This window comes from Acanthopagrus latus, chromosome 15, assembly GCF_904848185.1.
Source record: "Acanthopagrus latus isolate v.2019 chromosome 15, fAcaLat1.1, whole genome shotgun sequence".
Classification (NCBI taxonomy): domain Eukaryota; kingdom Metazoa; phylum Chordata; class Actinopteri; order Spariformes; family Sparidae; genus Acanthopagrus; species Acanthopagrus latus.
The window spans coordinates 7,611,752-7,637,735 of record NC_051053.1 but is presented as its reverse complement, the minus strand read 5'-3'; the positions used below and the strand labels follow the sequence as shown (position 1 = coordinate 7,637,735).

The following is a 25,984-nucleotide window of genomic DNA, read 5'->3' as shown; positions in this document are numbered from 1 at the left end:
ACGGAAAATCTAATTCAGCAATCCATGCACACATTCAGTCATGCCCTTCTCTTCAGCCCCTATGACTGATTCTGTTGAACATTCCCTTGACTGTACATTCCTCTGATATTGATGACAAGCTGCTACAGTTGTTGAAAGAACAGCCTGACGTCTACACTGAACAAGACCCTCTTTTGTTGTATTATGTAACTCATTGGCTATGTGAGTTATAAGTAAATTAGATTAAAAGAAACAACATATCCTGTGTGGTCTGGTCACATGCTGATGACATGCAGAAGTTACCTTGAGGATTTCAGGATTTCAGCAAAGTGGTTCAGAACTGAAACATCCAGATTATCTGACGTTTTCTGCCACACCTGAAAACAAGGAATAATAAGAAAGCAACATAACTCTAACAATTAGCTTGATGTAATTAAATGTTACAAATAATCTAAGGGTGGACATGAAAATGATCCATTTTCTTTTCCTTCTGCTCAAATCTAGATGCTTACCTCCAGGTCACACAACAGGGCCTGGAAAGCGGGTGTGTTCTGTAGACAACTAGACTCAGAGCTCAAGTCCACTGAACTCGAGAGATATAGAACCAACTGAAAGGTTCTGGAGCTGACCAGGCTGCTCTTCATCTTCAGCAGGAATGCTAGCAGCTATGAGAACATTATTTAAAATAACGGATCACAACAGTGAGATAGGATATTTTGTTGTTTGTTTATAAATAATGCGCAGCTACTCCTGTGGTTTTACAAGATCCAACATACCTTATATCCATTGATGCGGATCATTTCCTGCTGCATGGCAGGATTGGTCTCCAGCACAGAAAGAAGAACTTTAACAGCGGCGTACAGGGAGCTATCATCTGGCGCCATTGCAACTAGACTGAGAACAACTGCAGGCCCACCGACATACAGAAAACCACTGGATGCACTGTTGGGGGTGAATGTGCGCACACCTAGAACCAAAGATGCCTTGTGTTTTTCTGTGATCGCAAGTAACAATTAAAGTACCAATATATGTTTCAAAATAACACTTTATTCACCAAAATGTCCAACCAGGGCTGCTCCTATTGTGCGAGCTGTGCCATTCAAGTGCTGACTGATGTTTTGAACTAAGAGCACAGGGGTGCAGTCATCGCGAGATGTTATCCCCATCTGTAATGACACAAAAATGACTGTTACTTTGTCAATCAGAACAAGCAAACACATCAGTTCAACATGGACTCACCTTACCTCTTTAGCAATCAGCCTGCAGTCCACCTCATTGTAGTCCTCTCGGATCTGCGCAACAGTTGTTAATGTGGAAATTGCTGGGTTAATACCAAACGAAATCCTCTCCTCAGGAACCAGCCTGACAGGGAGAGGCTCAGCATCTGGATCAGGGCCTGGACACAGACAGAATGGTGAAACAACATATTTGGTTAAACTGCAAAAGTCAAATTGAATGTGTCACCTTAAATGCCACTAGAAAAAAAAAAACGTGTTAAATGTATCAATTACAAATGAGAGTGGAAACATACAACTTGCATGCATGCATTGAATGAGCACTGTGTGCATTTTATGCATTTTACTGCATAGCATGGCAAAGTGGTGAGACATAATAAGCTGCAAAGCTACATTCCAAACACATTTACAAAACAACCTCATCTTATTCTAGGAGCATATCACTCATTAACCACAGGGACATATAATTACAGGTTTAGCATGTGTCATGTGCTTTTATCTAAGATGACTTACAGGAGGTAAACAAAGCCTATTGCAGAAATCTGGTCAAACTGTTGCAAAATCTTCTGACTCACCTGTTTTGAGCAGAGCCAGGAAGTTGCCCACATAGGCCGTGCCTTGTGCATACATGACACACACAGCCTCAGGGCTCAACGCCTCTTCAAACAGATAAGTAGGACCAACACGCCACACTAGAGCAGCATGCTCCTTCCAGAGAGTTGGAGTTCCTATCAGTCCATATACATCAATCACAGCTGTGGGGTCCATAGAGACATACTGACCAGGGAATGGCTGAATGTACCTCATCTGATGGAGAATGAAAGGGTTTGAATGAATTTCCAGACCTAATATGGCATTTATTATCAGTTCAATCAGTCGCTCTCTCCTCGTTTTACCTTTCCTGTCCCCACTGCTTTGCCGTTGAAGTAGGCTGAGGCCAAACAGCTCTTCTTCACATCTTTGGCCATGACCACAGTCAGGTGGTGCCACTGACCTGGAACCAGCATGCTGGAACAGCGGAACCTCAGAGATGTAGGCAAAGAAGTGGGAGTGCAAACTTCTGGCTCCATCATATCTGTCAAATAGACATAGTAGACATAGAGTAAAACATCCCTTAATGATGTACAGTCACACTTATAACACACTTGATAAGTAACACCTAACAGTTGAGAAAGCTAGAAAGGTAACAAATTCTGCCAATATCTCAATAATCAATAAATGATATGCTAAGTTCACCAAAAGTTATGGCTCTAACCCAAGTATGTGAATGCTTCCTCCTCTGTGGAGATAACCAAACAGCCATCATAGGCTGAAAAGGAGATAGACAAACAGATGTACTGCTGTTCAGTCCGAGACATGTGGCGAACCACAGACAGCAGACGGATTGGGTGGGAGTCACAGGCCGAACTGAACCTGTTGATCTGGAACCAGCAGGAGAATGACAGCCCAGCTGAAGGGGGGAAGCCCCGGCAGTCTAAAACATGAGAGACATGATTAGATGTTATTTTGTTTTCAGAATAAATAATAATAATAACAACAATAATTATGTGAGTTATAAACATTTAGACTCCTCACTTACCTCCTCCAATTCCACCTGTTGAAATTGAATCAGCGGTCACTCCTTTCACTGTGGCCAGAGAGGGCAAGAAGAGGCAGCTGCAATGTAAGAAATTCAGGTTATTTTTGCAGGACATATGTTATATTAACTATTTTTTGTATAACACAGATATAATCTGACATCATGGTTAGATAGTAATGCAAAACTATTTTCCTTTTCCAATTTGTGCTGCAGCATATAGTTCCAACTTATCATCAAGTCTTGTCTATTTGTTACTGCAGAAATAGAGAGAAACCCAAAAATCAAAATCAAACAAGGACTCACCCATATCCACTCTCGCTCATGTCAAACTCTACGAAGGCAGGTGAGGCAGAGACTCGATGTGGTCTAAAGGTGCGCGGTGATGTCATGGATACCAGACTGATAATCTGGTGGACTGGGATTGGAGAGCCAACAGAGGATTCACTGCGAGTTGTGGACTTTAATAAGCTGAAGGTCCTCTTTAGTGTCTTTACTGGAGATCCTGATGAGGCACCTGCCTCTGTACTGTGACCTTTACACAAAACATTGCAGATTGATTTTTTGTGTTGCAAACAGACCGAGCACATATCTACAAAAACAATCAAATGTATCATTTTCAACATTAAATATTTGTTCTCGATTCAACTGAATGTAAGTCGATAGCTAATCTTTGTGTTCCATTTTTATTTATGTTCTACACAGCATCCCAACTTATGTGGATTCGGGGTTGTAATATCCATCAGTGAAAAGCAGGCATAACAGAGAGATTAACAAAAATTAAAACAAAACAACTCTTTACCATTTGAAACAGGAGCTTTGACCCGTGGGAGACATTCTAGTTGCAACTGTGTGTCTGTTTTGTCTGTCAAGCACATGAGAGGGTCCCCTAAACACAAGAACTTTCTGAGGAGTAAAAGGTAACAAACAGATGTCAGTGACAAAATATTGTGTATGAAGTTCCAAAAGCCACTTCATCAGTACAACAAAAAAAATGCATGTGTGAACCTCAGAGACTGAGTATGTTTCACCTGAAGTCAGCCTGTGTGATGGCCTGGGATGAGAGCTTCTCCAAGATCCTTGTAACAGGTAGATGTAAAGGGTGGTTTGGAGCCATCAGCATGTGCTGACAGTGTGTCAGGAGAGTGGAGACCAGCCTCCCTTCGCACATTACTTGGCGGTTTCTCTCAGATTTGACCATAGCCTGGATGTGGTGTGCCAGTGAGAACTGGACCTCCATAGAGAGCTGTAAAACAGGGAAAGTTATTCTTGCTGGAGCCCTATTGTGTGTTAGGGTGCACTCACAGTTGATTAGTCGCTCTGTACTGTGCTGAAAAACTACTGTCCCTCCTCCCTAGTCCTCTGCTGTCCTGCACTCACACTGCTCCGGCTGCAACCGAGCCTGAGCACAGTTCACTCTTGTACAAACGTCATCACGTTGTAACACGTTTGCAGCACAATGGACAACAACACAGAAAACATTACCAACATTACCAACTTTTTTGTGTCGCTTTGGTCAGCTTCATGTCTATGTTGCACATCGTGCTTGTGCTCATGCATGCAATTGAACCATACCAAAGCACACCTCTTCCGACTGTGCCAGGGTCAAGGAAGTGTACTATGCTTGAGCTTGGTAGGGAGCACTCACACTAGGCAAACAAAATGGACTTTGGGGTTCAAATGTGCTTGGGTAAAGTACGAAGTACGAATAGTGTGCGTGTGCCACTAAATTGCACGCAACATAAGCAGTATATCATGTTCCTAGAAAGGTACCTGTGGGTCTTCAGGGGTAAACACAGATGGAAGGAGAGTCATAATAACTCGGATTGCTCCTGGGTGAAGAATAATATGATCACAGTTGAACCTACTGTGGGCCAAGCAAAAAACACAAAAAGAATGGTAAAAACATTTATATAGCACCATACAAGACATATGACCATGCCACACACACACACACACACACACACACACACACACACACACACACACACACACACACACACACACACACACACACACACACACACACACACACACAGGCAGACAAACATCACTTTAGGACTCAGTATCTTCCTCAAGGACACTTTGACATGCAGGCTGGAGTAGCTGGGAATCAAACCAACCATATAGGTCACTAAAGATGAATTAAGATATAATGATAGAGGAAATTCATCTTGTCGGAATACGAGTTTGTCACCACCTGCAACTGTTTAGAAATATCCACCTGTACTGAGACTCTGTGTTGACTGTGGAAATACTTGGTGCTGGGTTTCTGGATCTTCCCTGTGTGTCCTCTACAGACTGTGGGCCTGACCCCAGGTGGACAGGAGGGGAGCTTGAATACAATCCTTCAGACACTGCTGGTCCATTTAGTGTCTCTTTATCTCTGTTAGGCCCATCTTCTGGCTCTTGTCCCATATGTAACTCCAGAGAAGAATAGGTCCCTGTGGCAAACTGGTCTAGATAGGAGAGCAACCTTATACATGTCCGAAGAGTGGCAGGCAGATTGGGCTGTGGTGTAGTGGAGGGAGAGGAGAGGACTTCAGCGGCCTCTGCTAACTCAACAAACTGGTGGAAGCTCTTCTTAAGAGACTGGTTGTCCTCTCCAGTCTTGAGGCAGGAGCCCTCCTCTCCATCAAACCTCTCTCTCTCTGGGATTTCTGAGTGGAAGCAGCCCAGCTGGAGCAGAGCCTCCCCCAGCCTTTCATAAAAGCCACCAGTCTCAAAATGGTGGGCATTCACGGTGTGAAGATGCACAGCCAAAGCCAGAATGTGGAGAGTGAGAAGCAGGAGGTCCAGCAGTGATTGATGCCCCAGAGATTTCCACGCGTCTCCCTCAGGGGGGTCGGACAGAGCTCCCTCCATGTCGATCACCAGAGACAGCAGCCCAGTGAAGCCCCCTGCTTTCCTAAAGGCGTCCCAGCTGTTGGGGCTCTCCAGCACCTTCAGGACAGACTGAAATACAGAGGAGAGAGTCAGACAGATCATTTGAACAGTGTGAATGCTGAATCAGCAAACACAATCATACATACAGCATGAAGAAGCAGATTCTGTTTACTATATTTTAGGAAGAATATATTGTGATAGACTCTAAACAACAACTACAACTCAGAGTCTCAGCTTTTAAAAGCATCTCTGTAGTCAATTAACAGATGTCGTGAAAAATAGATGAAACATATAGATATATCATAAATCATTTCAGGTAACTAGTTTTTGGAGGTGAACAAAATCATATTAGCTTTATTCAATTTAGAGACCTAATCCATCAGACAGGTAATGTGTGAGGCAGAACGCAGAGGGAAATATGATTAACTGAAACTGGAGTAATCACAATGGCTCTTAACACTTGCCAACCCAGGTCGTACCCAATCTGATTGCCACCTGCTTTAACCGTGTTAGCACAAGCAATACACACACGCACGCACGTGCACGAGCGCGCGCACACACACACACACACACACACACAAGCTCCTGCATACATACACAAACAAGCACACATCTACACTCTCACACACATTCAATACACACAATATCTGCAAGTAAGTGCTCTTCTTGCTGCCATCTATAAAAACGGACACATACAGTGGGTGTGTAACTTAGTTAAGCTTAATCAGATCTCTGTCCCATTCACTGATCTGATAGAGGTGGTAATCTTCAGCGTGCCACAGCACAAGGCTGCTCACCTAATCAAATCGGTCCAGAGTTAACAGCTAAACCTGTTTTAGCAAATCAATCTGCATTTGTCTGTAATGTAATCAGGGTCCCACATGCTAGGAAAATAAATTCACTAGTTTATAATGTTTTAAGTGCATTACAATTTGTTATGATTTGATGTAGACTGAAGACAACATACACTGTTCAGCTGATATCACGGCATATCCGAGCAATTCCAGATGTGTGTGGGTATTTGACTGGGTGCATGTGACATGTGCAGTTAGTACCTGTAAAAGGTCCCTCTTCAACCTAAGTTCCTGCTGTGTAGAGGAGCAGAGAGCTCCGATGGCTGTGCTCATGAACTCCTCAGGGTTAATCTCAGCTAGCTGCTCCAAAATGCTCAGAGTGGGACCTCGATACTGATCCTCATCCAAGAAGATCTTTATGTAGGGAACCATTCCAAGGTCTCGAACTGAAACTGGTATATACATGCAAAAATGAAGCAGACAAAATCATTTTCTAGCCATGACTTGAATAAACAAAACAAGAGATTGCAGATGGTGAGACAGTACTAAATGTATAAAAAATCAACATGAAATGAAGTGAATGTGTTTACCTGTGTTTTTGATTGAACGCAAAGTAAGGGTTGACACAACTTGAAGCATGCAGGTAGTGAGCAATTTCTCGCTGTCCTCTACACATGAAAGCTGCTGGGGATCTAAAAGGCACAAAGAACTTCAGATGAAAATTACAGAGTAAAAATACTAAATGAGAGGAAGTTTCACATGGGAACTACAGCTGCTGAGCCAATCTTGCAGGCACAAAGACAAAAGGTCCATATCAGTTTTATTCAAAATTACTCATGGTGAAAGTGAAAGTAATGAATTAAGACGCGTGTGTTGCGCATTCCCCTATTCACTGTAATGGATTGTTGTATCAAACAACCACTCACTAAACAGCAACTAAGAGCAGACAATCACGACTACATCAGATCTCGAAAACTGTCAGTTCATACTTAATTGAGAGGAAGCAACAATTCCGGCCTTCCTGAGGATCTTGGCTCTCCTTCGAAGTTCTCCGAGCAGCAGCTCAAGCAGACCCCAGTCACTCAGCACCTCAGCTAGCATTCCACTGTGCACCATCATCCTGCAGAGCAGAGGAGATGGGTCTTATTCACCCCTCATCAAAGAAATCATGGACAGAAACAAATAACTATTGGTAATTGATTGAAAAGCAAAAACAATTCATTTATATCTAAAACTAAAAAGATAAATATTAATCTTTTCTTACCTGTCATGTGTCTTAATGATCTGACTTGTTGCATTTGGACAAGACATGTTGTTAAATGTTTTTGACCATGTATTATTTAAAAATACAATATGTAAAATTGCATTGAAAAGTCTGAAAATGACTATAGCTTTGTTATTTATTTTGTTGAGTTGTGTACTTGCATTATCTTAAAATGTTTCCAACAACTGTCAAACCCAGAGAAACCAGCATTTTTACAAGTAAAGTACCAACATGCTTAATTTGGCTGCTTGTTGTTATAGCTTCCGGGGAAACATTAGATGATACATCAGAGAGTGAGGAAGGAAGTCAGTTAGTATTTATATAAACTACAACACATAACTTCATTGGTGAACATGATTTCTGCCTGGGTTGCTTCATTTTGACAATGACATTGACAATGAAGGCGACAACTCTTATGATCCCGCACTAAGTTACAGCAACATTAAACTAGTTCTTGTTTTCAATGTTTGGATTTGAAGACCTTCTAGTGGCAAAAATCACACATTGAGCATTTGAATTAGCTTAATGAGCACACCTCCAAACCTAGACAAGAAACAAATTTAGACAAGCACGAGCATTCAGACCGATTATATCTGCTCACCTATGAAAACACTTAAGAGCCACCACTCCAAACTCAATCCCTGCCACTCCTCCTGCCAGTGTTCCAGTCCAGATCTGCTTCAACACACCCAGGAGTGCCCGCAAGGTCTCATGGGGGATGTAGCTCATTTTAAATACCACCTGTAAGAAACCTCGCATTTAATAAAATGCATGTTGTATCAAAGAAAATGCACAGGGGCTTTGCTGTCAAGTGTCATACCATCTCCAGCAATGAAAAGAATATTTTTTGGACAGGTGCTGGTTTTCTCCACACACAGCCAGCCAGCTGGGCCATCGACTGGACAGTCCACTCCAAGAGAAAGAAGTTGGCTGGGTCCCTCTCCCATATTGTCCGCAGGGTTCGAAGAAGCTGACAGCACAGCAGAGAATCTTCAGAACGCAGCAAGGAGGTCTGCAGCAGGTGGAAGGCGGGCAGGTTCTTCACTGATGAACCTGGATATATAAGTAAAAAGAACTGAAAATTATCCATACACTTAACTTCTTAACTTGTCAAAGGAGGCTTTAGCTCTAACAAATCAGTCATATTGAATAGAAAATGATATGCACCCCTGTTTACATTTTCTGTATGTATTTTTGTACTCATCTTTGACATCAAACAAAGTTAAAACAATATCATCCTGATGTCAGTTTAGCCAGAAGATGTCTTGAATTTAAAGCTCAATTTTTTTTCTCTATCAGATTTTTTTCTGGCAAGGTCAGATAGTCAATTTTTTAGGAAACGGAAAACCAATGAATCACAAACAACCTTTAACACAGAGTACATGCCGAATCTCATAAACCAATTGAGTTACATATACATAGATAGATTGTAAACAAACTACATAATGTGCATGAAGGCAAAAGAAAGCAGTATAATCTGCCTTGATAGAGTTTGTTTGCTGCATTGTCAAAATATTTATAAGGAAGTCTTAGATTTGCAACCTAAAACACAGTTGTGTTTGTTGTTAATAAATACATACCTGGTTAGTAATAGGATTCATTTTCACACTTAGTCAAAATTGCATCAGAACCAAATAAGATCAGCACAGAACATCCCCTAGTCCCTCTGCTGGAAAGAGATCTACTCCTTGATGTGATGGATGGGTGCTGAGTGTGTGTGTCAGTGTGTATGGTCGGATGGGTATGTGTGTGTTTATTATGGACACTCTATTTATGAGTGTTGGATGGAGGTGTGTGTGCATCTATGATAGATGGCTGGTTGCTGTAGGCCAGTGGTGAATGGATGTGGGGCATCCTAACAGAGTTAGAAGGGAAGCATCCACTTCATCATCCCAGACATAATCACCTCAGCTTCCTGTTAACCTGAGGGGTGTTGTGCGCTGCAGCGGGGGAGCGGTGGGGGAACGGGGGGTCAGGGTGTGTGGGAAATCAGACGAAGGAAGTAGTGCAGTTTGGGTGGGTTATAAGAGGGCAAAAGTGCAAAGGAGAGATGAACTGTGTAGTCATTTGGGGGTACCACTCCCTTCCCTAAGCCTAACTTTGCTGAGCTTTGCATGTGAAGATAATTAGATTGTTTGGAGAGTGGATTTGAAGGAGATGATTCAGAGTTTATCCTCATGGTACAATCAACTATTAGAGATAATTAGGAAGGGGTGGCTAAAGGATAACAATGCAAAACTAAAGTTGAAGTCTTGACCTACCTTTGTGGAGTGGCGGGTCAAACTTAAAGCCTGACGGTTGGGGGTTGGTGACACAAAGAACCACCTTCAGCTCAGTTTTTCCAAACAGGGTGAAAGATGCGATGAGAGCCAACAACTCCTCCACAGGCTGGAACTGATCCACAGAAACACCTTCCTCACATCTTATGATGGGATGATGATGAGAGACAAAAAATGGTCGAGTTACATGAAAAGCAGACAGAAATAACGATGTCCTTGTACTGACTAAGAGCAGGAAAATTACATTTAGAAAATTCTACTTCATTTAATTTCTATGTCTACTTACTCTCGCCTTAAAAAAAATACCTAAAATACATTGCTGCCTTTTCATGTCATGGTCGATTCCTTCTTTTTCTGCTTATGTCCTTTCATCTCACCGTTTCAGGATGTCCTCAAGGGCCTTGTAGCCATTGTTAGTGTCAAACTCCATAAAGAGGGCTGGATTGAGGGCATAGGTGTCTCTAATGAAGCTGAACACAGCCACAGCCACCTCAGCCAGCAGCGGTCCTGAGACGTCACCACTGATGTGCAACAGGTTCTGAATGCAGATACGCACACAGTTCTTGCCTAATGAGGAAAAGACAGTGGTCTTCGTTAGCGAAGTAGTAACTCCTCAGAAATATACAATACATTTGAAGAATAAATTACAGGCACTCAAAGTTTCCCTTTGAAGAAATTAAGAAAAGAGGAATTAAGTTACAAGCAAACTTCCTTCACTCTAACCCTGTCTTCATTCAGGTTCAGTAAAAAGTATAGAATAACAACTCTATTGGAAAGCGCTCTACAGTCAATTGGCATTAACATGCTGGGAAATACTGGCAACTTCTCGATGTCCCAAAGTAAACTTGTGTGTCCCAGAACATTTGAGTGGATTATCTTTGCTGTGGAATCATGTGAAACATACTTTCAGCAAGTCTCTTGTCCGAGATATGTGGTCATGTGTCTTTATAATCAAATTATCGCTGGAACTAAAATATCTGTCTGCACAGATAATTTGCCCTGGAAAAGTCTAAATGACTCACTTTCTGGGAGGCCTTGTAGCTGATGTATCTAATGCTTCTTGAGTGAAATTGATGGAGTAGTCTATTATAGCTAAGCATCAGACAAATTAACTGTCTATAAAATTGATCAGAAATGTTTACTTATCCAAACAGTTTTGAGTTACATCACCTAGCAAGCTCGGGGCAGTGTTGCTTGTTGCTACAGCAGAGACTGCCTTGAGGACACGGGAGGCCTGATGCCTCCAGGAGGCGCTGGTCTGGTCCCACAGTGATGTGAGGCCAATGATAAGACACTGCAACTCCTGGGTTTCCACAAGTCTCTCCACATTGACTTGCTGCCGACAGAGCTGAAGGAGAACCTGGAGAAAAGCAAGTAGCAAGTTTAGAGTGAGACGGAAATCTAGGATAGACAAGGTCTTTTTGCGTGATGAGGAAGAAAGAGGCAAAGAGGGAATACAAATGTAAAATGTTTTTGCCTCAACTGACCTTGGCTAGTGGCTCCTGAAAGGTCTCCTCTATGGCAATATTCTCCTTTTTAGCTGGAAGGCACACTAGCAGGTATAGACATTTCATCAAAGCAGCAGGGACCCCTGGGTTTATACAGGACAATATATCCTACAAACACACACAAACAGTGTTCAAATTTCAATTAAAAATTTTAAAAAATTATAAAAAGGTCATTGTTTCAAAATTAAACTTTATTTTAAATGATAATACTACTTCTGATGACCCACACGTTCTTGACTTTGTGAGATCTGCCATGTCTCGATTGTGAAGATATTTTTGACAATTATCAACAGGAAACATATAATGTAATGTTGGTCAAGGACTTCACATAAGTGAGGACAATTTGATGGAGTGGCTCCATTCAAATGTAAAAAGGCTGTCAATTAGGCTGAAAACTTAGAGAGCTGGCTCTGAAATGATCACTCACTGAACTGTCAGCTGTCAGCAGCAGCAGAGACTTTAACAGCAGCCATCCTTTATTTTCTGTTGCCTCGCAGTTTTTCTCTTTTGTGTCATGCCTCTGGAAGAACTGCACCACCTCGTCACGAGCCCCCTCTGAAAACACCAAAGAAAACTCATAATATGCTGAACAATGACCCCAAAGATTAGGGGGTCATGAATAGCTTGTCTTCACTATCTATCACAGAAATAAGTAAAATCTAAATCTGTGTGTCAGTCAAGTGTGTCAGTGTTAAAACAGAAAGCAACATGCACATTTAAAAAGAGTTTGGGTGGATGAGTGTTTCACTTCTTTTTTTGAGGGAAAATTTGCATTGTGCTTCTTATTTGGCAAATGTTTGTGCTAATAAAGAGTCATGTCATGTCATTGTCCAAACCGCTTATCCCTTTCCATGGGGTTGCGGGGTGTTGCTGCTGGAGCCAATCCCAGCCTTGTCTCAGGGCGAGGGCAGGGTACTCCCTGGATAAGTCGCCAGCTCATCGCAGGGCGCTAATAAAGAGTGCCTAGTAAAATGACTATTACTTTACAATGACCGTGGTGTGCACCTAAAAGGACCAGCTGTAAAAGGTCACACTTTTTTATGAAAAATAGAAAAAATAAGAATGACTAAATAGCTACAACATGAGCCATGTTGGTGTCATGTTAAACTTAGAAAAAAAAAAAAAAAACTAAACTAGAATTATCTACTTCCCTAAAAAAAAAAGCTTCTCTTTCCTTCCTCCAGAAAAATAGAATTGTATATGAAACAACCGACAGAGGGACTAAGACAGGGGAGACAGAGAGAGAAATCTGACACAACAACCTCAAGAAGGGAACTATGTATCAACCCACTGGAAAAACACCAAAGAATACTGAAAAAGCAGAAGTAAATGAAGAAGGTGGAAAGCCCCTCTACCTGAAATAAAACCATGAGTACAGTACCTGCAGGCTTTTCTGCTAGTCTGCTGTGTATGTTAAGGGTGACAACATCAGCCGTGAGAACCGCAAGCTCCTTTATGTTCAGACCTTCAAGTCGTCCACCACCCTCACAGACCTGGGATCAGAGAGTAGAGAGTTCATCATACAAAGACACTGGAGAGCAAAAAGACACCTTAAAGTCTGTATCAATATACTGATGGAGGATGTCTTTAGCCATCTACTTCAAATAGCATTTTTGAATTTAAATGGTACCTAAAGCTATTTAGCATGTTAACACTGACAGAAAACAACTTCATTTTTACTTATTTTAGGTACTGTGTGAATCTACTACGTTTGGTGCACTACAAAACAATATAACCACATGATAGTCAGATCTCATCTGCTTTGGCTAATGCACTACACTATAAATAATAGAAGCCAGTGCAAACTATATACTTCTTTTCAATTCCATAAGAGGATATCGCATTTCACTGAGTTTGCTGTTCTTAAGTGGGGCTCTACATTCTGCTCAAATCTCTGGTCATGAGGCTTACACACACATGCACACACAGAACCATACAAAAACCAAAGAGCGATTACCTCTGCAGCTGTAAGCCTGATCAATGGAGTTATACACACACAGGAATTTATACCAAGAGTGTGTACGGGTAAAAATAAAGAGAGGTTTCTTCATCACTGTGATGCAATGAGAAATTCCTCTGTTTCCAAATAATCAAAGCGAGGCTTGGAGCTCTTTTGTATTTCATGTGACAGCTCAGTAAACTTTATAGATTTACTGAGAAACCACATTTTTTTTTCAAAGGACAGTGATGCGATCAGCTGAGGGCCAACCATCTGACTGCCGCCTCATGTTGCTCCGATTGTTCATTCAAGCGGTGTGGAACAGTTTTGGAAACCACAGTCTCCTGAAGCATCCATTTAACCTTTTCAAGGTTGGCTATTAATTAGAACTATGGCTCCACTGTAAATTCTCCTGCCAAAATCAATTCATTAGAGAAACTTTGTCGGGGTTTCTGGCACAATAGTCTAATGAGTTACAAACTTCAACAACACTTTAGAACTTTTAGGAGAAATTTTGGCATGTGGCCTTCATCAGGGTCATCCCTCAACACAAAAAGAGAAACATTCACTTCATTCAGACCAGAAATAAGAAATGCCACATACCTGTATGTAGAGAGGCAGGATTTTGACTAGCTGCTCCTCTCTCTGCTCTAAAGGAACATGTTCTGTTTTGTGGTCAGGGCCCGAACATGTGTAAAGTCCCAGCTCCCGTAGTTGTTCTCTGAGCTCTTGTGGGAGTTGAGGGTTCTTACAAAAGCCCTCCACTTTGTCCACCTTCAACTCCACAGAGACAGATAACTCCCCTGAAGCACTCAGCTCTCCGGTTTCCTTATTGATCCTTTCCCCTTTAGCAGTCTGGTCCTGAAGGAGACAAAAAGCGAGCCAAAAGTGAGACTGTTCCATCTTTGTTCTTTAGTTATCCTCAGCTGACATGATATCTGAAATATCTTTCCATCATTGGTCTGTCCAACTTCCTCATCTGATGAATTTATACCAAACCTTCTGGCCTCCTACCCTGTCTACCCTCACCAGACAGACAAACAGACATGTGGAAGTCACTTGTCATTTTCCTTAAATGTTATCATCCTCTATGAGGGAACTGCAGGGTGTAATTGATCCCCAAGTTCTCAGTAACTGGAAGCATATAAAACCAGTGACTGCCACAACCAATTCAAGTGTCAAAGTTCTTGCTGCATGATTTTTTATTCTTTCCTTTTTCACAGTGCAATCTTTATTCAAAAACAGTAACTGTGCAGTGGTTTTGACAAAGCCAAACAAAAGCTGCAATGATTACTTGATTTGTTTTCAACTATTAAATTAGTGACCAACTAACTATTTTAATAATTGATCAATATGTTTGTAACATTTTTCAAGAAAAAAAAAAGTCAAAATTCTCTGATTCTGGTTTCTTTACTCGTCTATGAAGGTAAATTGAATATCTTTAAGTTGTGGACAAATCAAGATATTTCAAGACATTGTCTTGGACTTTCGGGGGCAATGATGAACACTTTCACCATTTTTTGACAATTTAAAGACTAAACAACTAATTGAGAAAACAATCAACAGATTAATCAACAATGAAAAAAGTCATTAGTTGCAGCCCTGGCAGCACAGTGGCACTGCTGTTAGCACTGATGCCTCACAGCAAGAAGATCCTTGGTTCTCTTTCTGAGTTTACATGTTCTCCCCCTGCTTGCTTGAGTTCCCTCTGGGTACTCCAGTCCAACCCCCAACAAAATATGTCCATTAGTTCGATCGAGTTGGTCCCCGGCCACGTACACTGCCCAATGCTGCCTCAGGATGGGTTAGATGCAGAGTGCCAGTTATTGTCCAATGTATTTAACTTCTTGAGAACAGGACTATTTGAGACACATATGCAAAGATCGTCAATTGGGACCAATTTGTCCTTGATAAAATCAAACCTTAGGATGTTCTGTCCCTGAAGTATTCGATCATGTGAAATAATTCCCTTAAAGTTTAAAATCCCTTATACAGAAAGCTTTCAGTTTACATGTTCTCTCTATCACACCAAGCATGAATGAGGAGTCATGCTCTAACACAGACATGTTTCCGAATGACTGAGGCTTGACTGGAGCATTGTTTCCTAATTACAGTAATATTATTTTGGGCACTTTCTGTTTAGCGATAAACACTCATGATGAACAGCAAGGGTCCGTGATCAAGACTGATAAGTTTATCCGATAAGCCAGAGCCAGTAAAATCAGCTGTGACTGTAAATAAAGGGTTCACATTCCTTAGAAATTCATGAATACTTTGATGTTTTCTCATGCAAGAACTTTCAGTGTCACTCCTTACTTGTACTCGGAAAAGCAGCACATGCGCCTATTGAGTTTTACAGTGACTTACTGTACAATCCAGTTTGTCAACATTACAAAAGCACCCCGGATTAAGTGACACTTCTCCCACCTTCAAAAGCAAAATCATTCATGCCACACACAGATAAGTCCCCATGTTCTTACCTGCATTCGTGTGAGATCCATCTGGGAGTTTCCAAGCTCTAAGAGGACGCTGTCATCTGTGTTGTGTTATTCAAACTGAGCGAGTGGTCTGTCATCGTTCCCATGTCAGGAGGAAAGACAAGCAGAGACCTGCTAAGACATGACTAGCACCTACTGTGCAGTGGACCTTCCTGCGAAACTGCCCGCCCCTTACTAATCTGCAGCATGTAGTCTGAACTTTGAACAAGCACAGTAACTCACGTCAGCTGGCCCAGGTCATGTGCCTTCTTACTTCCCCAGAGAAGCAGAAGTGAAAAAAGTGTTGTTAGGCTAGTTCGATGGGGCCCTCCCACTACAGTGCAGAGGAGAGTGTTAAAGAGTCGCTTTGCTTTTTATAGACATGTCATGTAAGGCTGGTGTGATATGAATGACAGTGACAGGATCCAATGATTCACCAAAGAAGCCTGCAAACAGCTTGCAATGACAGACTGGTGCGTAGATAAGTCGCAGGCTTTGACTAACAGGAAACATTTTGTGTGTTAGTCTGCTGATAACAACTGGAAGGACAGGCCTATCATACTTAAAAGGTCTGGTATGCTAAACAATACCTTAACAGAAAACAAGCTCATACATCTTTACAGTGTTATGTATTGAGTAGATTATTATTGTCATTTGGATGCGTACGGTGTGTAACTGCACGGAGATTGGTAAACTGCTGTGTGTTTGTGACAACAAGATAAAGCATTGTCAACACAAGTTAGCTAAACAGCGCCATCTTGTGGCGTGTATTGGTAAAGAAATATGGGCATAGCAGCCAGGTAATGAGAAATAAACAATCTTAAAAGCTGTTCATGTATGTCATATATACATTTCAGTTAAAAAAAATACAAAAAACACAGGAGTAAAAAATGACATAAAAAGACACAGAAAAATGTTGGTTATTTGTCGTTTTCTGTTTAAAAGGCATGATAACGCAGTGGTATTGCCTACGTGGGCTCAGTAACTGAATGACGCCATCGTTCACGTGATTAATTGGTAATAACTTAAGCTGAATTATAATAATAATTAATAATTACACCTTCACCTCATATAAAAGGCTAAATGTCTACAATTAAAGAACATTTAAATGTACAAAAAGCGGTCAAAATTACCAAACGCCTGCTGTTCTCGCTCATTAGCATCATTAGCATATATACCTCATCCTGTCACAGGAATCACCGTCACCTGCTGAAGTCAAAGCCCCCCCCGGACGGGACAGTCACGAGCTCAGTGTCGCCTCATCCCCCTTTCTGAAGCCATTTTTTCCTCTGCAGGGCTGCTTGGTGTTGCCCCCAGCCGATAACGCCACACTTCAGTACTCAGAGCTAAATATGTCCAAACTTAAGATGTCGAGTTGTCGCCGCGGGACTAACTTTTGTAATATGACAGCACGTGCAGTGGACACACATTGACGTTTATCATGTCCGAGCCGAAAACACGCTCATTTTCAGCCAGTGTCGCAAACACATACGGTCCCTGAACGCAGCAGATGAGACTCTCACTGTGTTATGATGTACCCGAAAGTCATGAGTGCCAACGCAGCATTTTGAAATTAACTTATTTATTGGCAATCAAGTACAAACAAGTTTTGTTTTTTTAATTTTTGAGGCTTGAGTAGAAACATTGCCATTGACACGTAAGTGTTGATGTATGTATTTGTCTTTACTAATTCCATGTCTCTACGTGCTGTTGCGTGCACTTCTGCCGTTTTGTCTGTGCTCAAATGCGTGTTTTATTGTGTGATGTGCTGTGTGTGTGATTATATGTTATGTGATAAGTGTCCTCAAATGTGTAATGTTTTCATATGCCATCAACCTGCCACGGACACTGCAGTTAATGGCTAAATCTGGCACATTTACATCGATAGACTTTGGTGCTCGTGTTAATTGATTTGCATTGTTCCTTCTTTTAAAGAAGACACTCAAGTAGCCACGTTTAATATCAGATAGACTTTAACTCAAGTAAGGGTGACTTTACCAAAGTAATACAGTATTTTAACTGGATATCTTTACCTTTGCAGATGAAGCATTCAGTCTGCAAGGTGACTTAAGTTATCAAATAAATCTAGTGTGTACAAAGTACAAAATTTGCCTCCAAAGTGTAGTGGGGTAGAGTGAAGTAGAATATTTAAATACTAAAAATACCTAGAAAATTGTACATAAGTAAAGCACTTGAGTAAATGTACTTAGTTTGTTTTTTTCTTCAAGTATCATACACAGCAGTATGAAATCATATCAATAATATAAGAGTGTTGATGAGTTTTCCTTCAAATAAACTCATTAATTCGTTGTGAAATCAACAACAAATAGTCATTTCAAGCCAAAAAAAAGAATTTTCAACATATAAAGTGTAAAAGTTTGTTCAGACCTCAGCTTTAATATGTGCATGTCCTTTATGACACAACTAATTCATTTTAAGTGAGGCGTTATCTTATTTTTAGGGACCACGTGTTTTTGTGACGCGGGTGACATCACCGGTCATGTGACCCGCCGCGGCCAACGAGCAGCCCAGGGCGTGGTCTGCCTCAATCAGTTTAGCACAATGAAGGATCCCTGTTACTTTGCAGCGAAAGATGATCCCTGTTCTCGCTTTACATTGTGATGTAGCAGCGCCTCGTCAGTGGAGCTGATTTTGTGTCCATTGCAGTTTCCTTCGGTGGGAGTGAAGGCAGGCTGCAGGCTGCGGTGAGCTCCCGTCACAATGCATCCGATGCCTGTGTGCTCCGTTAGCGGCGGAGACATATTTGACTGTATACAGAGAGGAAACGTTGAACAGTGCATACAGTTCCTCCAGACCGATCGGTCGGTCCTCAAGCAAAAAGGTGAGTTAGAGTGAGATGTGATGAAAAGTCGGCGTTGCTCTTTTCATTGCAGCGTATTTGTGCAACCACGGGCCACTGCATCCTGTGTGTTTCTGTCAGTTCAGCCTGTAACTGTCACTGATGGCATTTCCTCATTTGCTCATAAAAATCTAGAAAACTGCTGATGAACTTCATCAAGAGGCTCAACCTGTTACACCCGTGTCATAAGTCAGTAATACACATTTTAAAACGTGTATTAATTGCATCACATAGCCAGCATAAGTTATGATAAGCATACATCACTGAACAAGTATGATTCTGCTTAGTGTTTTTCTCAAAGGGCCCATTTAAACTTTTTAGCGTGTCCTGATGTGATTTTGTCCCAGTGCCAGCTCAGGGAACCAAACCCTGCTGCGGCTCCACTGTGAAATGGCCTGGCACAGATCTGGATGGACAGATCCTGTGACAACACAACACAGAGTCACATTGTGCCAAAAGGAACTCTAACCCCCGACACCAGAGGCTTTTAAAGATCAACAGGCTGACAGGCCGTGCACTTGCGTCAGGCCTATATTGTTACTCACAACGCCCGGAGATCAGTTTGAAGGTTTACATCTTTAAACTTGACTGATGCGTTTATTTTGTTCATCCAGGATGGGGTGGTTTCACCCCGCTCCACTACGCTGCCCTCCATGGTAACCGCGCCATGGTTGACCTTTTCCTCAGTAATGGAGCTGACCCTAACGTGGCATGTGATGCGGGACAGACAGCCTTTCATTTTGGCTGCAGGTGAGCATCACCAGTGCGTGTAGGACCTGCTTGGATTTTCATGATGTGAGCGTTGTGCTTTTTCTTACTGTACTTGATCCTTTGTCATGGACCTTTGTTCTTCTCTCAGGCAGGGGAACATCTACATCATGCACCAAATGATGCAGTACGGAGCTGATTTGCGCCTCATAGACCTGCAGGGAAAAACATCACTGCATCATGCGGTCACTGGGGGCAACATGTGAGTGGAGGAAACAGTTAAGATCACAGTCGCGAACAGATAAATTATGCACACACTAACTGTTCGTGATCTTTCCCAGTGTTGCAGTGCATTATTTGTGGGAGACGGGGATGTTCCGGTTCTCAGACACAGACAAGTACCAGGTGACACCCCTTCACCTGGCTGCATCCACAGGAAACACAGAGGTGGTCCGCTATCTGCTCAGAGGCCAGGTACGACTCACACACTTTCTCCAGCTGACCAACAGGAAGATGGAACATTATCTTTAAAAGTTCATTAAAAGGTTCTTGATGTTAACAATGAGTCAAATGAAAATGACTTAAAATCATAGCTATCGCTGTCACACCCACTGAGAACTGATATGCAAACAATGCACTGTGTCTTTCCTAAACCTTAAGCTGCTGCTATTTCGAGCACCACCCAGCACGACACATTCAGTGTGGTTATCTGACACTTTTCTTCAGCCACTGATATCATATAAATGTGGGCAGCCATTTTATGCAAATAAGCTCAGATGAGCCTAATAGCTCTGCACCACAAAATAGCTTAATGCTGAAAAAAGCAGCTGGCTGGTGATGATTTATAAAGCTGGGTTCAGTGTTTTTCATGATAGAGAGGTGGAGCTGGGACCCCCCACTTCATATGTATATTAAAAACTAATGTATATCATAAAACTAATCTGGGCCTACAATAACATGCAAGGCGGCATATAGTGCCAAGTCGGCAGCAGTCGTTGTAAGCCCTTGCTGCCATGTTTCTGAGGTAGAGGGTATGTCAGAGATTTTTGGTGACTTGTCCAGGGTGTACAACAACCCCTGCAACCACTTGAAAAAGGGCTAAAAGCGGTTATAGGCCATGACACAAGAATGTCTGTACATCTGGGATATAGAAAATGCCTTTTTTGCTATAGATCATACACTCTCTAATGGTGATTACTGTTGGAAACCGAGCTATTGAACACGTAATGTCATAAAAAATATCACCTACAGCAATTTTAAATGATATTTTCAGACATATTTAAATAAAAAAAAAAACACAATCAGCGTGCAGCCTGCAGTAAATCAGAGGACCCCCTGGGGGTTGCAGACCCTCTGTTAAAGACCAGTGACTTAAGGAATGAGAGTTGTAGTGATGTTACTAAATCATTTTATTTACACAGTGCTATTCATGGTGCTTTGACATTTAGCATCATATAAAGGAACTACAGCACCCTAAAGCATATGAAACACAACACCAGTCATACATTTAAAGCAGTTCTCAAAAAAGGTCTGTTTGATTCATTAATTAAAACATTTTCCTTCCTGATTTGTCGGCCGACCAGTGGACCACATAAATGCAGCCAGGTCCAAGTCCATCTCCTTGAGAATGTGACAAAGAGAAGTCAAATGTTCAGATGCTTTTATGAAACAGGGCCCGATGCAGATGCGACCATCTCTCAGCAGCTGTTCATCTCAACCCCGTCTGTTTCAGAGGTGTGCTATTGATGCAGTCGACCAGCAGGGAGCGACAGCGCTTCACGTTGCAGCAGAGAGGGGCGGAGTGGAGGTGTGCTGGACTCTGCTGCAGAGATCGGGCTGCAGGATGCTCCACGAGAAGAGCCACAGCGGCCTCACGCCACTGGACCTCAGCAAACAGGGGAAAACATTTAGGTGAATCTGCTGTTTCTAGGAATCTGAAAAACACTGAGTAGCACTTCACTGCATGTGGTGGCAGCACCTCTTAGTGCCTTTAAATAGCCGGTGTGTTCACATTTCCAGATTGTTTTTTCCTCATGGGATCCTGATACTGATTAATACATTGCTATACTGTGTATTTTTCTTCAGACATCAGCAACTCACCAAGCTACTGAGTCGGTACATTAATGAGCCAATTCATCACAAGCCCAGAGAGTCTCATGGTAAATATTACTACTAATGTGTAGTTTCATTTAGGGATGGTAACAAGGATGATGGTTATGATGGTAACAGTGATGATGGTAGCAGTGGTACTGTAAGATTCAGTGCTGCATTCACGTGTCGAGTTTTCCTCACATTATTACATGTCTTTTCTCGCTAGTTCTGTATTACTGGACACTGTTTTTTCCAACTCTGAGCGGAGCTGCCATCCTGCTAATAGCAGCCATGTTGGGAGGCTACGGAGGGATAAGCTGCGCTTTGCTCTTCCCCTGGCTGGCCAGAAGCATCTTCACACAGTACCACCGCATGACCACATACCAAAGGTTTGAATAAACTGCGGTACCTGTTTGTCATGTGTTTATATTTCACTGATTGTTATATCTTGGCTGAGAGAATGCATGTCTTTCTTCCAGGTTGCCCAACCCGATCTACCTGGGGACCCTCATAGCTGGCTTGTTCCATTCCCTGCTCTGCTTCTATGGAAAAATAATGCCTAATATCCTTTACACATATCGCACACATTAAGTCTCTTGATCGTGTGTGGTTTTTTTATCACTGGCTGAACAGCCACCACTTGGTCAATGACAATCACTAAAAGTTTCACAGGATTACCTCTTACTAGTCACGCTCTCCAGAGGATAGGTCCTCGTGATCCTTCTGTCGTACTCTGACCTTTATCCTAGCACCACACAGAGCTAAATCTGAGATGAGGTGAGAATAAAATCAACATAATTTGTAATTTTACAAAAATATCATATTTTGATAATAGCAATAGTGTCATTTGTTGATGTAATGAAGTTATACCATCATGCACGGCAGCAACAGGCATGGCTGAAATTAACATTGGCTCCGCGTCGGAGGAGTTATTCCAAAAAGGGGGGGCAACTTCTGTAGTGTGGAAATGGCTTGCTTATAAGAGATCAGATATACAACGAACCACAGTAATATGTTAGAATACTGTTGACACAAAAGAGGGCAATACAACAAAATGTATTCCACCACCTCAAGCAGAAGATCCTAGTTGAATTTGACAGTAACCAAAGACAAAAACAGCTATTGTGAAGGAATAGACATTGGCTCAACATAGTATCTTGTTATACTATATTGATATTATTTTAGGGCCTCCCACACCTTCTCTCCTACCCGTCTTACTCCCTCAAATGTACACTGTCAAGCAAATGTTAGCTGGGATTTTATATATTATACATTGAGTGCTCCTTAACCTTTTGAAAGTGTGTGGCCAACCAGTGCTCTGGTCCAGGTGTCAATGGTCCACTTCTCCCTGGTCATCGGTCTGTTCTGTAAGGTTCTGACTCAGGACCCGGGGACACTGGACAGAGCAGATGCAGATCCGCGGTTCTCCTGTATCGCTGACCTGGTGGAGAACAACCAGAGCCCCCACAGGTTCTGTCCCTACTGTGAGGTAAGACATTATAGTTCAGGCAGCCATTGTTTTATGCATATCCAGTTCTCAGCCTTCCTGTCAAATTCTAAAAATGTACATGCACGTCCTCACTCCACTTCAAAAAGTCTTTGACACACCCCTGCTGAAGTCTCAGCTGTCACAATGAATCAGTGATGTGACAATAAATGTCATAAAATATTTACAGTGAAAGTCTCTGCGAAGTTTGGAAATAATACACACATTTTCTTGTAAAAGGTTGACGGGGAAGTTAATTTTTTAGTCACACAAAGTTGGATTAGTTCTCACCACTGTGTTTCTCCCTGTTTGATTACCTCAGTTGTTTCCACCTGACTTCACTAAACACTGCAAGCTGTGTGACCTGTGCATCAAAGACTACGACCACCACTGCCTTTTCCTCAACCGTTGCATCGGCCGGGGGAACCACCGCCTTTTCCTCCTCTTCATCCTCTCCATGGTGATTGCCCACCTTCTCTTCGTTGCCACGGCGACGAGTTACCTGTCTGAGAACACGCCTGCGGGCGGCCGCAGCTGGTCCTCGTGGCTCACGCTGTTAGGAGAGGAATTCTGGGTCGTGGTCATGATGTGCATGAACGCGCTGACGCTCCTTTGGGAGGCGTGGCTACTCATCGAGCAGTTCGATGCCATCGCCACCGGAACGACCACCTACTTCAGACAGTGTGAGAGCTCGGCACGACAGAGGTCACTGGTGCAGCGCTGGGTCATAGTGCTGTCGTTCCTGCTGGACGGTCGGAGACGAGTGGGCAGCGGCCAAACAAGAGAGGACAAAACTGCCATAGACATTTGATACTGTCAGTCTGTGTTGTATCCAGCTGTTGTTACATCATCACTCACTTACAGATGTGCAGTCTAGGTTTACTTATACTTATAACTTAAGCTAATAACTACTTTCTTTATTGATTAATCTGACAATTATTTCCATGATAAACTGATTAATAATTTTGGTTTAGATAATGTCAAATAACCAGAATTACAGCCTCGCGGTTGTATGTCTCTGCGCACCAGTCGAGTTGCTGTTCCTGAGCTGTGGTGTTGAGTAACAGGCAGAACATTTTAAGCAGATATAAAAATGTCGTAACGTCATCATTTTATCCTTTTAGACATTTATGTAAATTGTTATAGTAACAGCACTATAGGTCACAGTGATCTTGACCTCTGAACTTTGGCATCCAAATTCTTATCTGTTCATCCTTGAGTCACAGTCGACACCAAATTTGAAGAAATTCCTTCAAAGCGTCCTTGAGATTTCACGTTTACATGAATGTAACGGACAAATGGACAACCTGAAAACAAAATTCCTTTCGGCCATGGCTGTCGCCGGTGCCGAGGCCTGTAAATTCTCATCACAATTGCCCCAAACCCAAAGTGACGTCTTCAAATCGCATCTTTCGTCCAACCAACTGTCCAAAACAAGAAAACATTTTATTTACTATAATAACTGATAGAGAAAAGCAGCCGGTCATTACTTTTATGAAGCTCGAACCAGCGAGTGTTTGACATTTTAGTTTGAAAAGCGACCAAAGCGATTAATCGATTATCAAAATAGCTGCGGATTAATTAGATCTTTAGATCGACTAATCGTTGCAACTCTACAGTTTACAGTCTTTGGTGTGCACTCAACTTTGTGAGGATGTCCTCTATAGATTTAGTAACTCTCTGATGCCATATAACATGTTGTACTTGAATGTAAAAAAAAAAAGAAAAGAAAAGAAAAAAAAGGTTATATCCTAATATTCTATTTTAATATACAGTAGGTTTCTCAGCAGATTTGTGGCTAGCAGGATAACTAGCACTAAGAGTGTAGATGTTCCCCCTAGTTTTTAGAGACCTCACTGAATACTTGTTAAGTAACTTATTGGTTTACCTCGTCCTGTGTAAAGTGATGGACATTTCCTCAACTGTGTTTTAGCAGGGAAACGCCTCTGAATGAATGCAAACGCCCATACCTGTTTTTTGTAGTCGACACTGGCCTACCTTTTTTAAACGTCATCGTGTTTTAAATGCAGCGTTTCGCAGTGCAAAGCTTCTGGTTCAAGGTTGTGAAGACCTGAGCGTTTTTAACATTAGCGCGTCCTGTGATTAGCCAGTGATAATGGTTACGGAGGGTGCACTGAAAGGCTTTGTTCCTAACATAATGTCATTACCTCTCTGACCTGCTCTCGGTCATTTGGACCATGACACTTCCTCTGCTCTTGCTAATGAGACATGCTCTTTTCATGTCTTCAATTAAACACACTCATTTCCTGCGTGTCCCTCAGGACCATATTTCTAGATTACAGATGACGTTCCCCACACCCCTTCAGAGGCGTGTGTGTCTGGACTGTGTGAGTGGCTGCGTCACGTGACATGATTTAGTGTCTACTGTACAGCCTGTTATGCATATTGGAGTGGTTGAGATGGGTGCATGTAAGCCTGTGAAACTGAGTGCTTTTACTGTATTTTTCTCAGTCACTAAATCAGTGTTATTGTATTGATCTGGCTGAAATGTGTCGATATCGCAGTATATTTTATATGTACTAATATATCTTATCTGTGGTGGCACATTTCCTTTTGGTTTCCAACCTGATACTGTGATGTTTTGCTTTTTTTTTCTGGTGTGAGAACAATGTGTTTAATACATCACCGACATCTGCCATTTATAGACGAAATAAACCAACTTTCTCATTGATCTCATTGTGTTGCGAAAAGGAAATGGGTCCTTTTAGAAACAAAGCTTATGGCCGCCTCTCTCCGTTTCCAAATCACTAGCAGCTGGAGCTTTGTTTCTCAGATCTGTTGTAATCAGTGAGAAAAATAGAATAAGAACGTCTGCAGGAGACACTCATATTTCTTTTACACAGAGGTCAGCAGATTTCACTTCTCCATCAAGGCAGCCCAC

General features: G+C 42.0%; 2 protein-coding genes across 7 annotated transcripts in view; one reads left to right on the top strand and one right to left on the bottom strand.

The window, feature by feature from the left end:
* Nucleotides 1-17,300, bottom strand: part of wdfy4 (WDFY family member 4) — a 43,306-nt gene extending 26,006 nt beyond the window's left edge. The window contains exons 1-28 of one of the 5 annotated variants that reach the window (XM_037124186.1): nucleotides 17,116-17,300; nucleotides 15,941-16,028; nucleotides 14,064-14,321; nucleotides 12,903-13,014; nucleotides 11,949-12,076; nucleotides 11,501-11,629; nucleotides 11,184-11,373; nucleotides 10,391-10,580; nucleotides 9,996-10,156; nucleotides 8,555-8,787; nucleotides 8,336-8,475; nucleotides 7,460-7,590; nucleotides 7,061-7,162; nucleotides 6,732-6,922; nucleotides 5,015-5,745; nucleotides 4,564-4,657; nucleotides 3,822-4,036; nucleotides 3,593-3,696; nucleotides 3,097-3,325; nucleotides 2,794-2,870; nucleotides 2,470-2,688; nucleotides 2,111-2,289; nucleotides 1,790-2,021; nucleotides 1,224-1,375; nucleotides 1,034-1,145; nucleotides 756-946; nucleotides 492-644; nucleotides 283-356 (exon numbers count right to left, since the gene is read on the bottom strand). In XM_037124186.1, coding sequence (XP_036980081.1) covers nucleotides 283-356; nucleotides 492-644; nucleotides 756-946; nucleotides 1,034-1,145; nucleotides 1,224-1,375; nucleotides 1,790-2,021; nucleotides 2,111-2,289; nucleotides 2,470-2,688; nucleotides 2,794-2,870; nucleotides 3,097-3,325; nucleotides 3,593-3,696; nucleotides 3,822-4,036; nucleotides 4,564-4,657; nucleotides 5,015-5,745; nucleotides 6,732-6,922; nucleotides 7,061-7,162; nucleotides 7,460-7,590; nucleotides 8,336-8,475; nucleotides 8,555-8,787; nucleotides 9,996-10,156; nucleotides 10,391-10,580; nucleotides 11,184-11,373; nucleotides 11,501-11,629; nucleotides 11,949-12,076; nucleotides 12,903-13,014; nucleotides 14,064-14,321; nucleotides 15,941-15,961 — 4,748 coding nt within the window. In that variant the 5' untranslated portion in view covers nucleotides 15,962-16,028; nucleotides 17,116-17,300. Of the gene's footprint in view, nucleotides 1-282; nucleotides 357-491; nucleotides 645-755; nucleotides 947-1,033; nucleotides 1,146-1,223; nucleotides 1,376-1,789; nucleotides 2,022-2,110; nucleotides 2,290-2,469; nucleotides 2,689-2,793; nucleotides 2,871-3,096; nucleotides 3,326-3,592; nucleotides 3,697-3,821; nucleotides 4,037-4,563; nucleotides 4,658-5,014; nucleotides 5,746-6,731; nucleotides 6,923-7,060; nucleotides 7,163-7,459; nucleotides 7,591-8,335; nucleotides 8,476-8,554; nucleotides 8,788-9,995; nucleotides 10,157-10,390; nucleotides 10,581-11,183; nucleotides 11,374-11,500; nucleotides 11,630-11,948; nucleotides 12,077-12,902; nucleotides 13,015-14,063; nucleotides 14,322-15,940; nucleotides 16,165-17,115 lie in introns of those variants that run through there. The other 4 variants (XM_037124185.1, XM_037124187.1, XM_037124188.1 and 1 more) reach the window with 4 other exon arrangements.
* si:ch211-223a10.1 (putative ZDHHC-type palmitoyltransferase 6) lies at nucleotides 16,206-25,774 on the top strand. 2 transcript variants are annotated; one of them, XM_037124200.1, is made up of 11 exons: nucleotides 16,206-16,410; nucleotides 18,605-18,779; nucleotides 19,412-19,547; nucleotides 19,657-19,767; nucleotides 19,847-19,979; nucleotides 21,238-21,416; nucleotides 21,591-21,664; nucleotides 21,823-21,985; nucleotides 22,076-22,158; nucleotides 22,895-23,085; nucleotides 23,405-25,774. In XM_037124200.1, the coding sequence occupies exons 2-11, from the start codon at nucleotides 18,659-18,661 to the stop codon at nucleotides 23,891-23,893; spliced, it is 1,680 nt and encodes a 559-aa protein (XP_036980095.1). In that variant the 5' UTR covers nucleotides 16,206-16,410; nucleotides 18,605-18,658; the 3' UTR covers nucleotides 23,894-25,774. The 2 variants fall into 2 exon arrangements, with proteins under 2 accessions (XP_036980095.1, XP_036980094.1); XM_037124199.1 differs by lacking the exon at nucleotides 16,206-16,410 and adding an exon at nucleotides 17,455-17,594.
* Nucleotides 25,775-25,984: the final 210 nt, after the last annotated feature.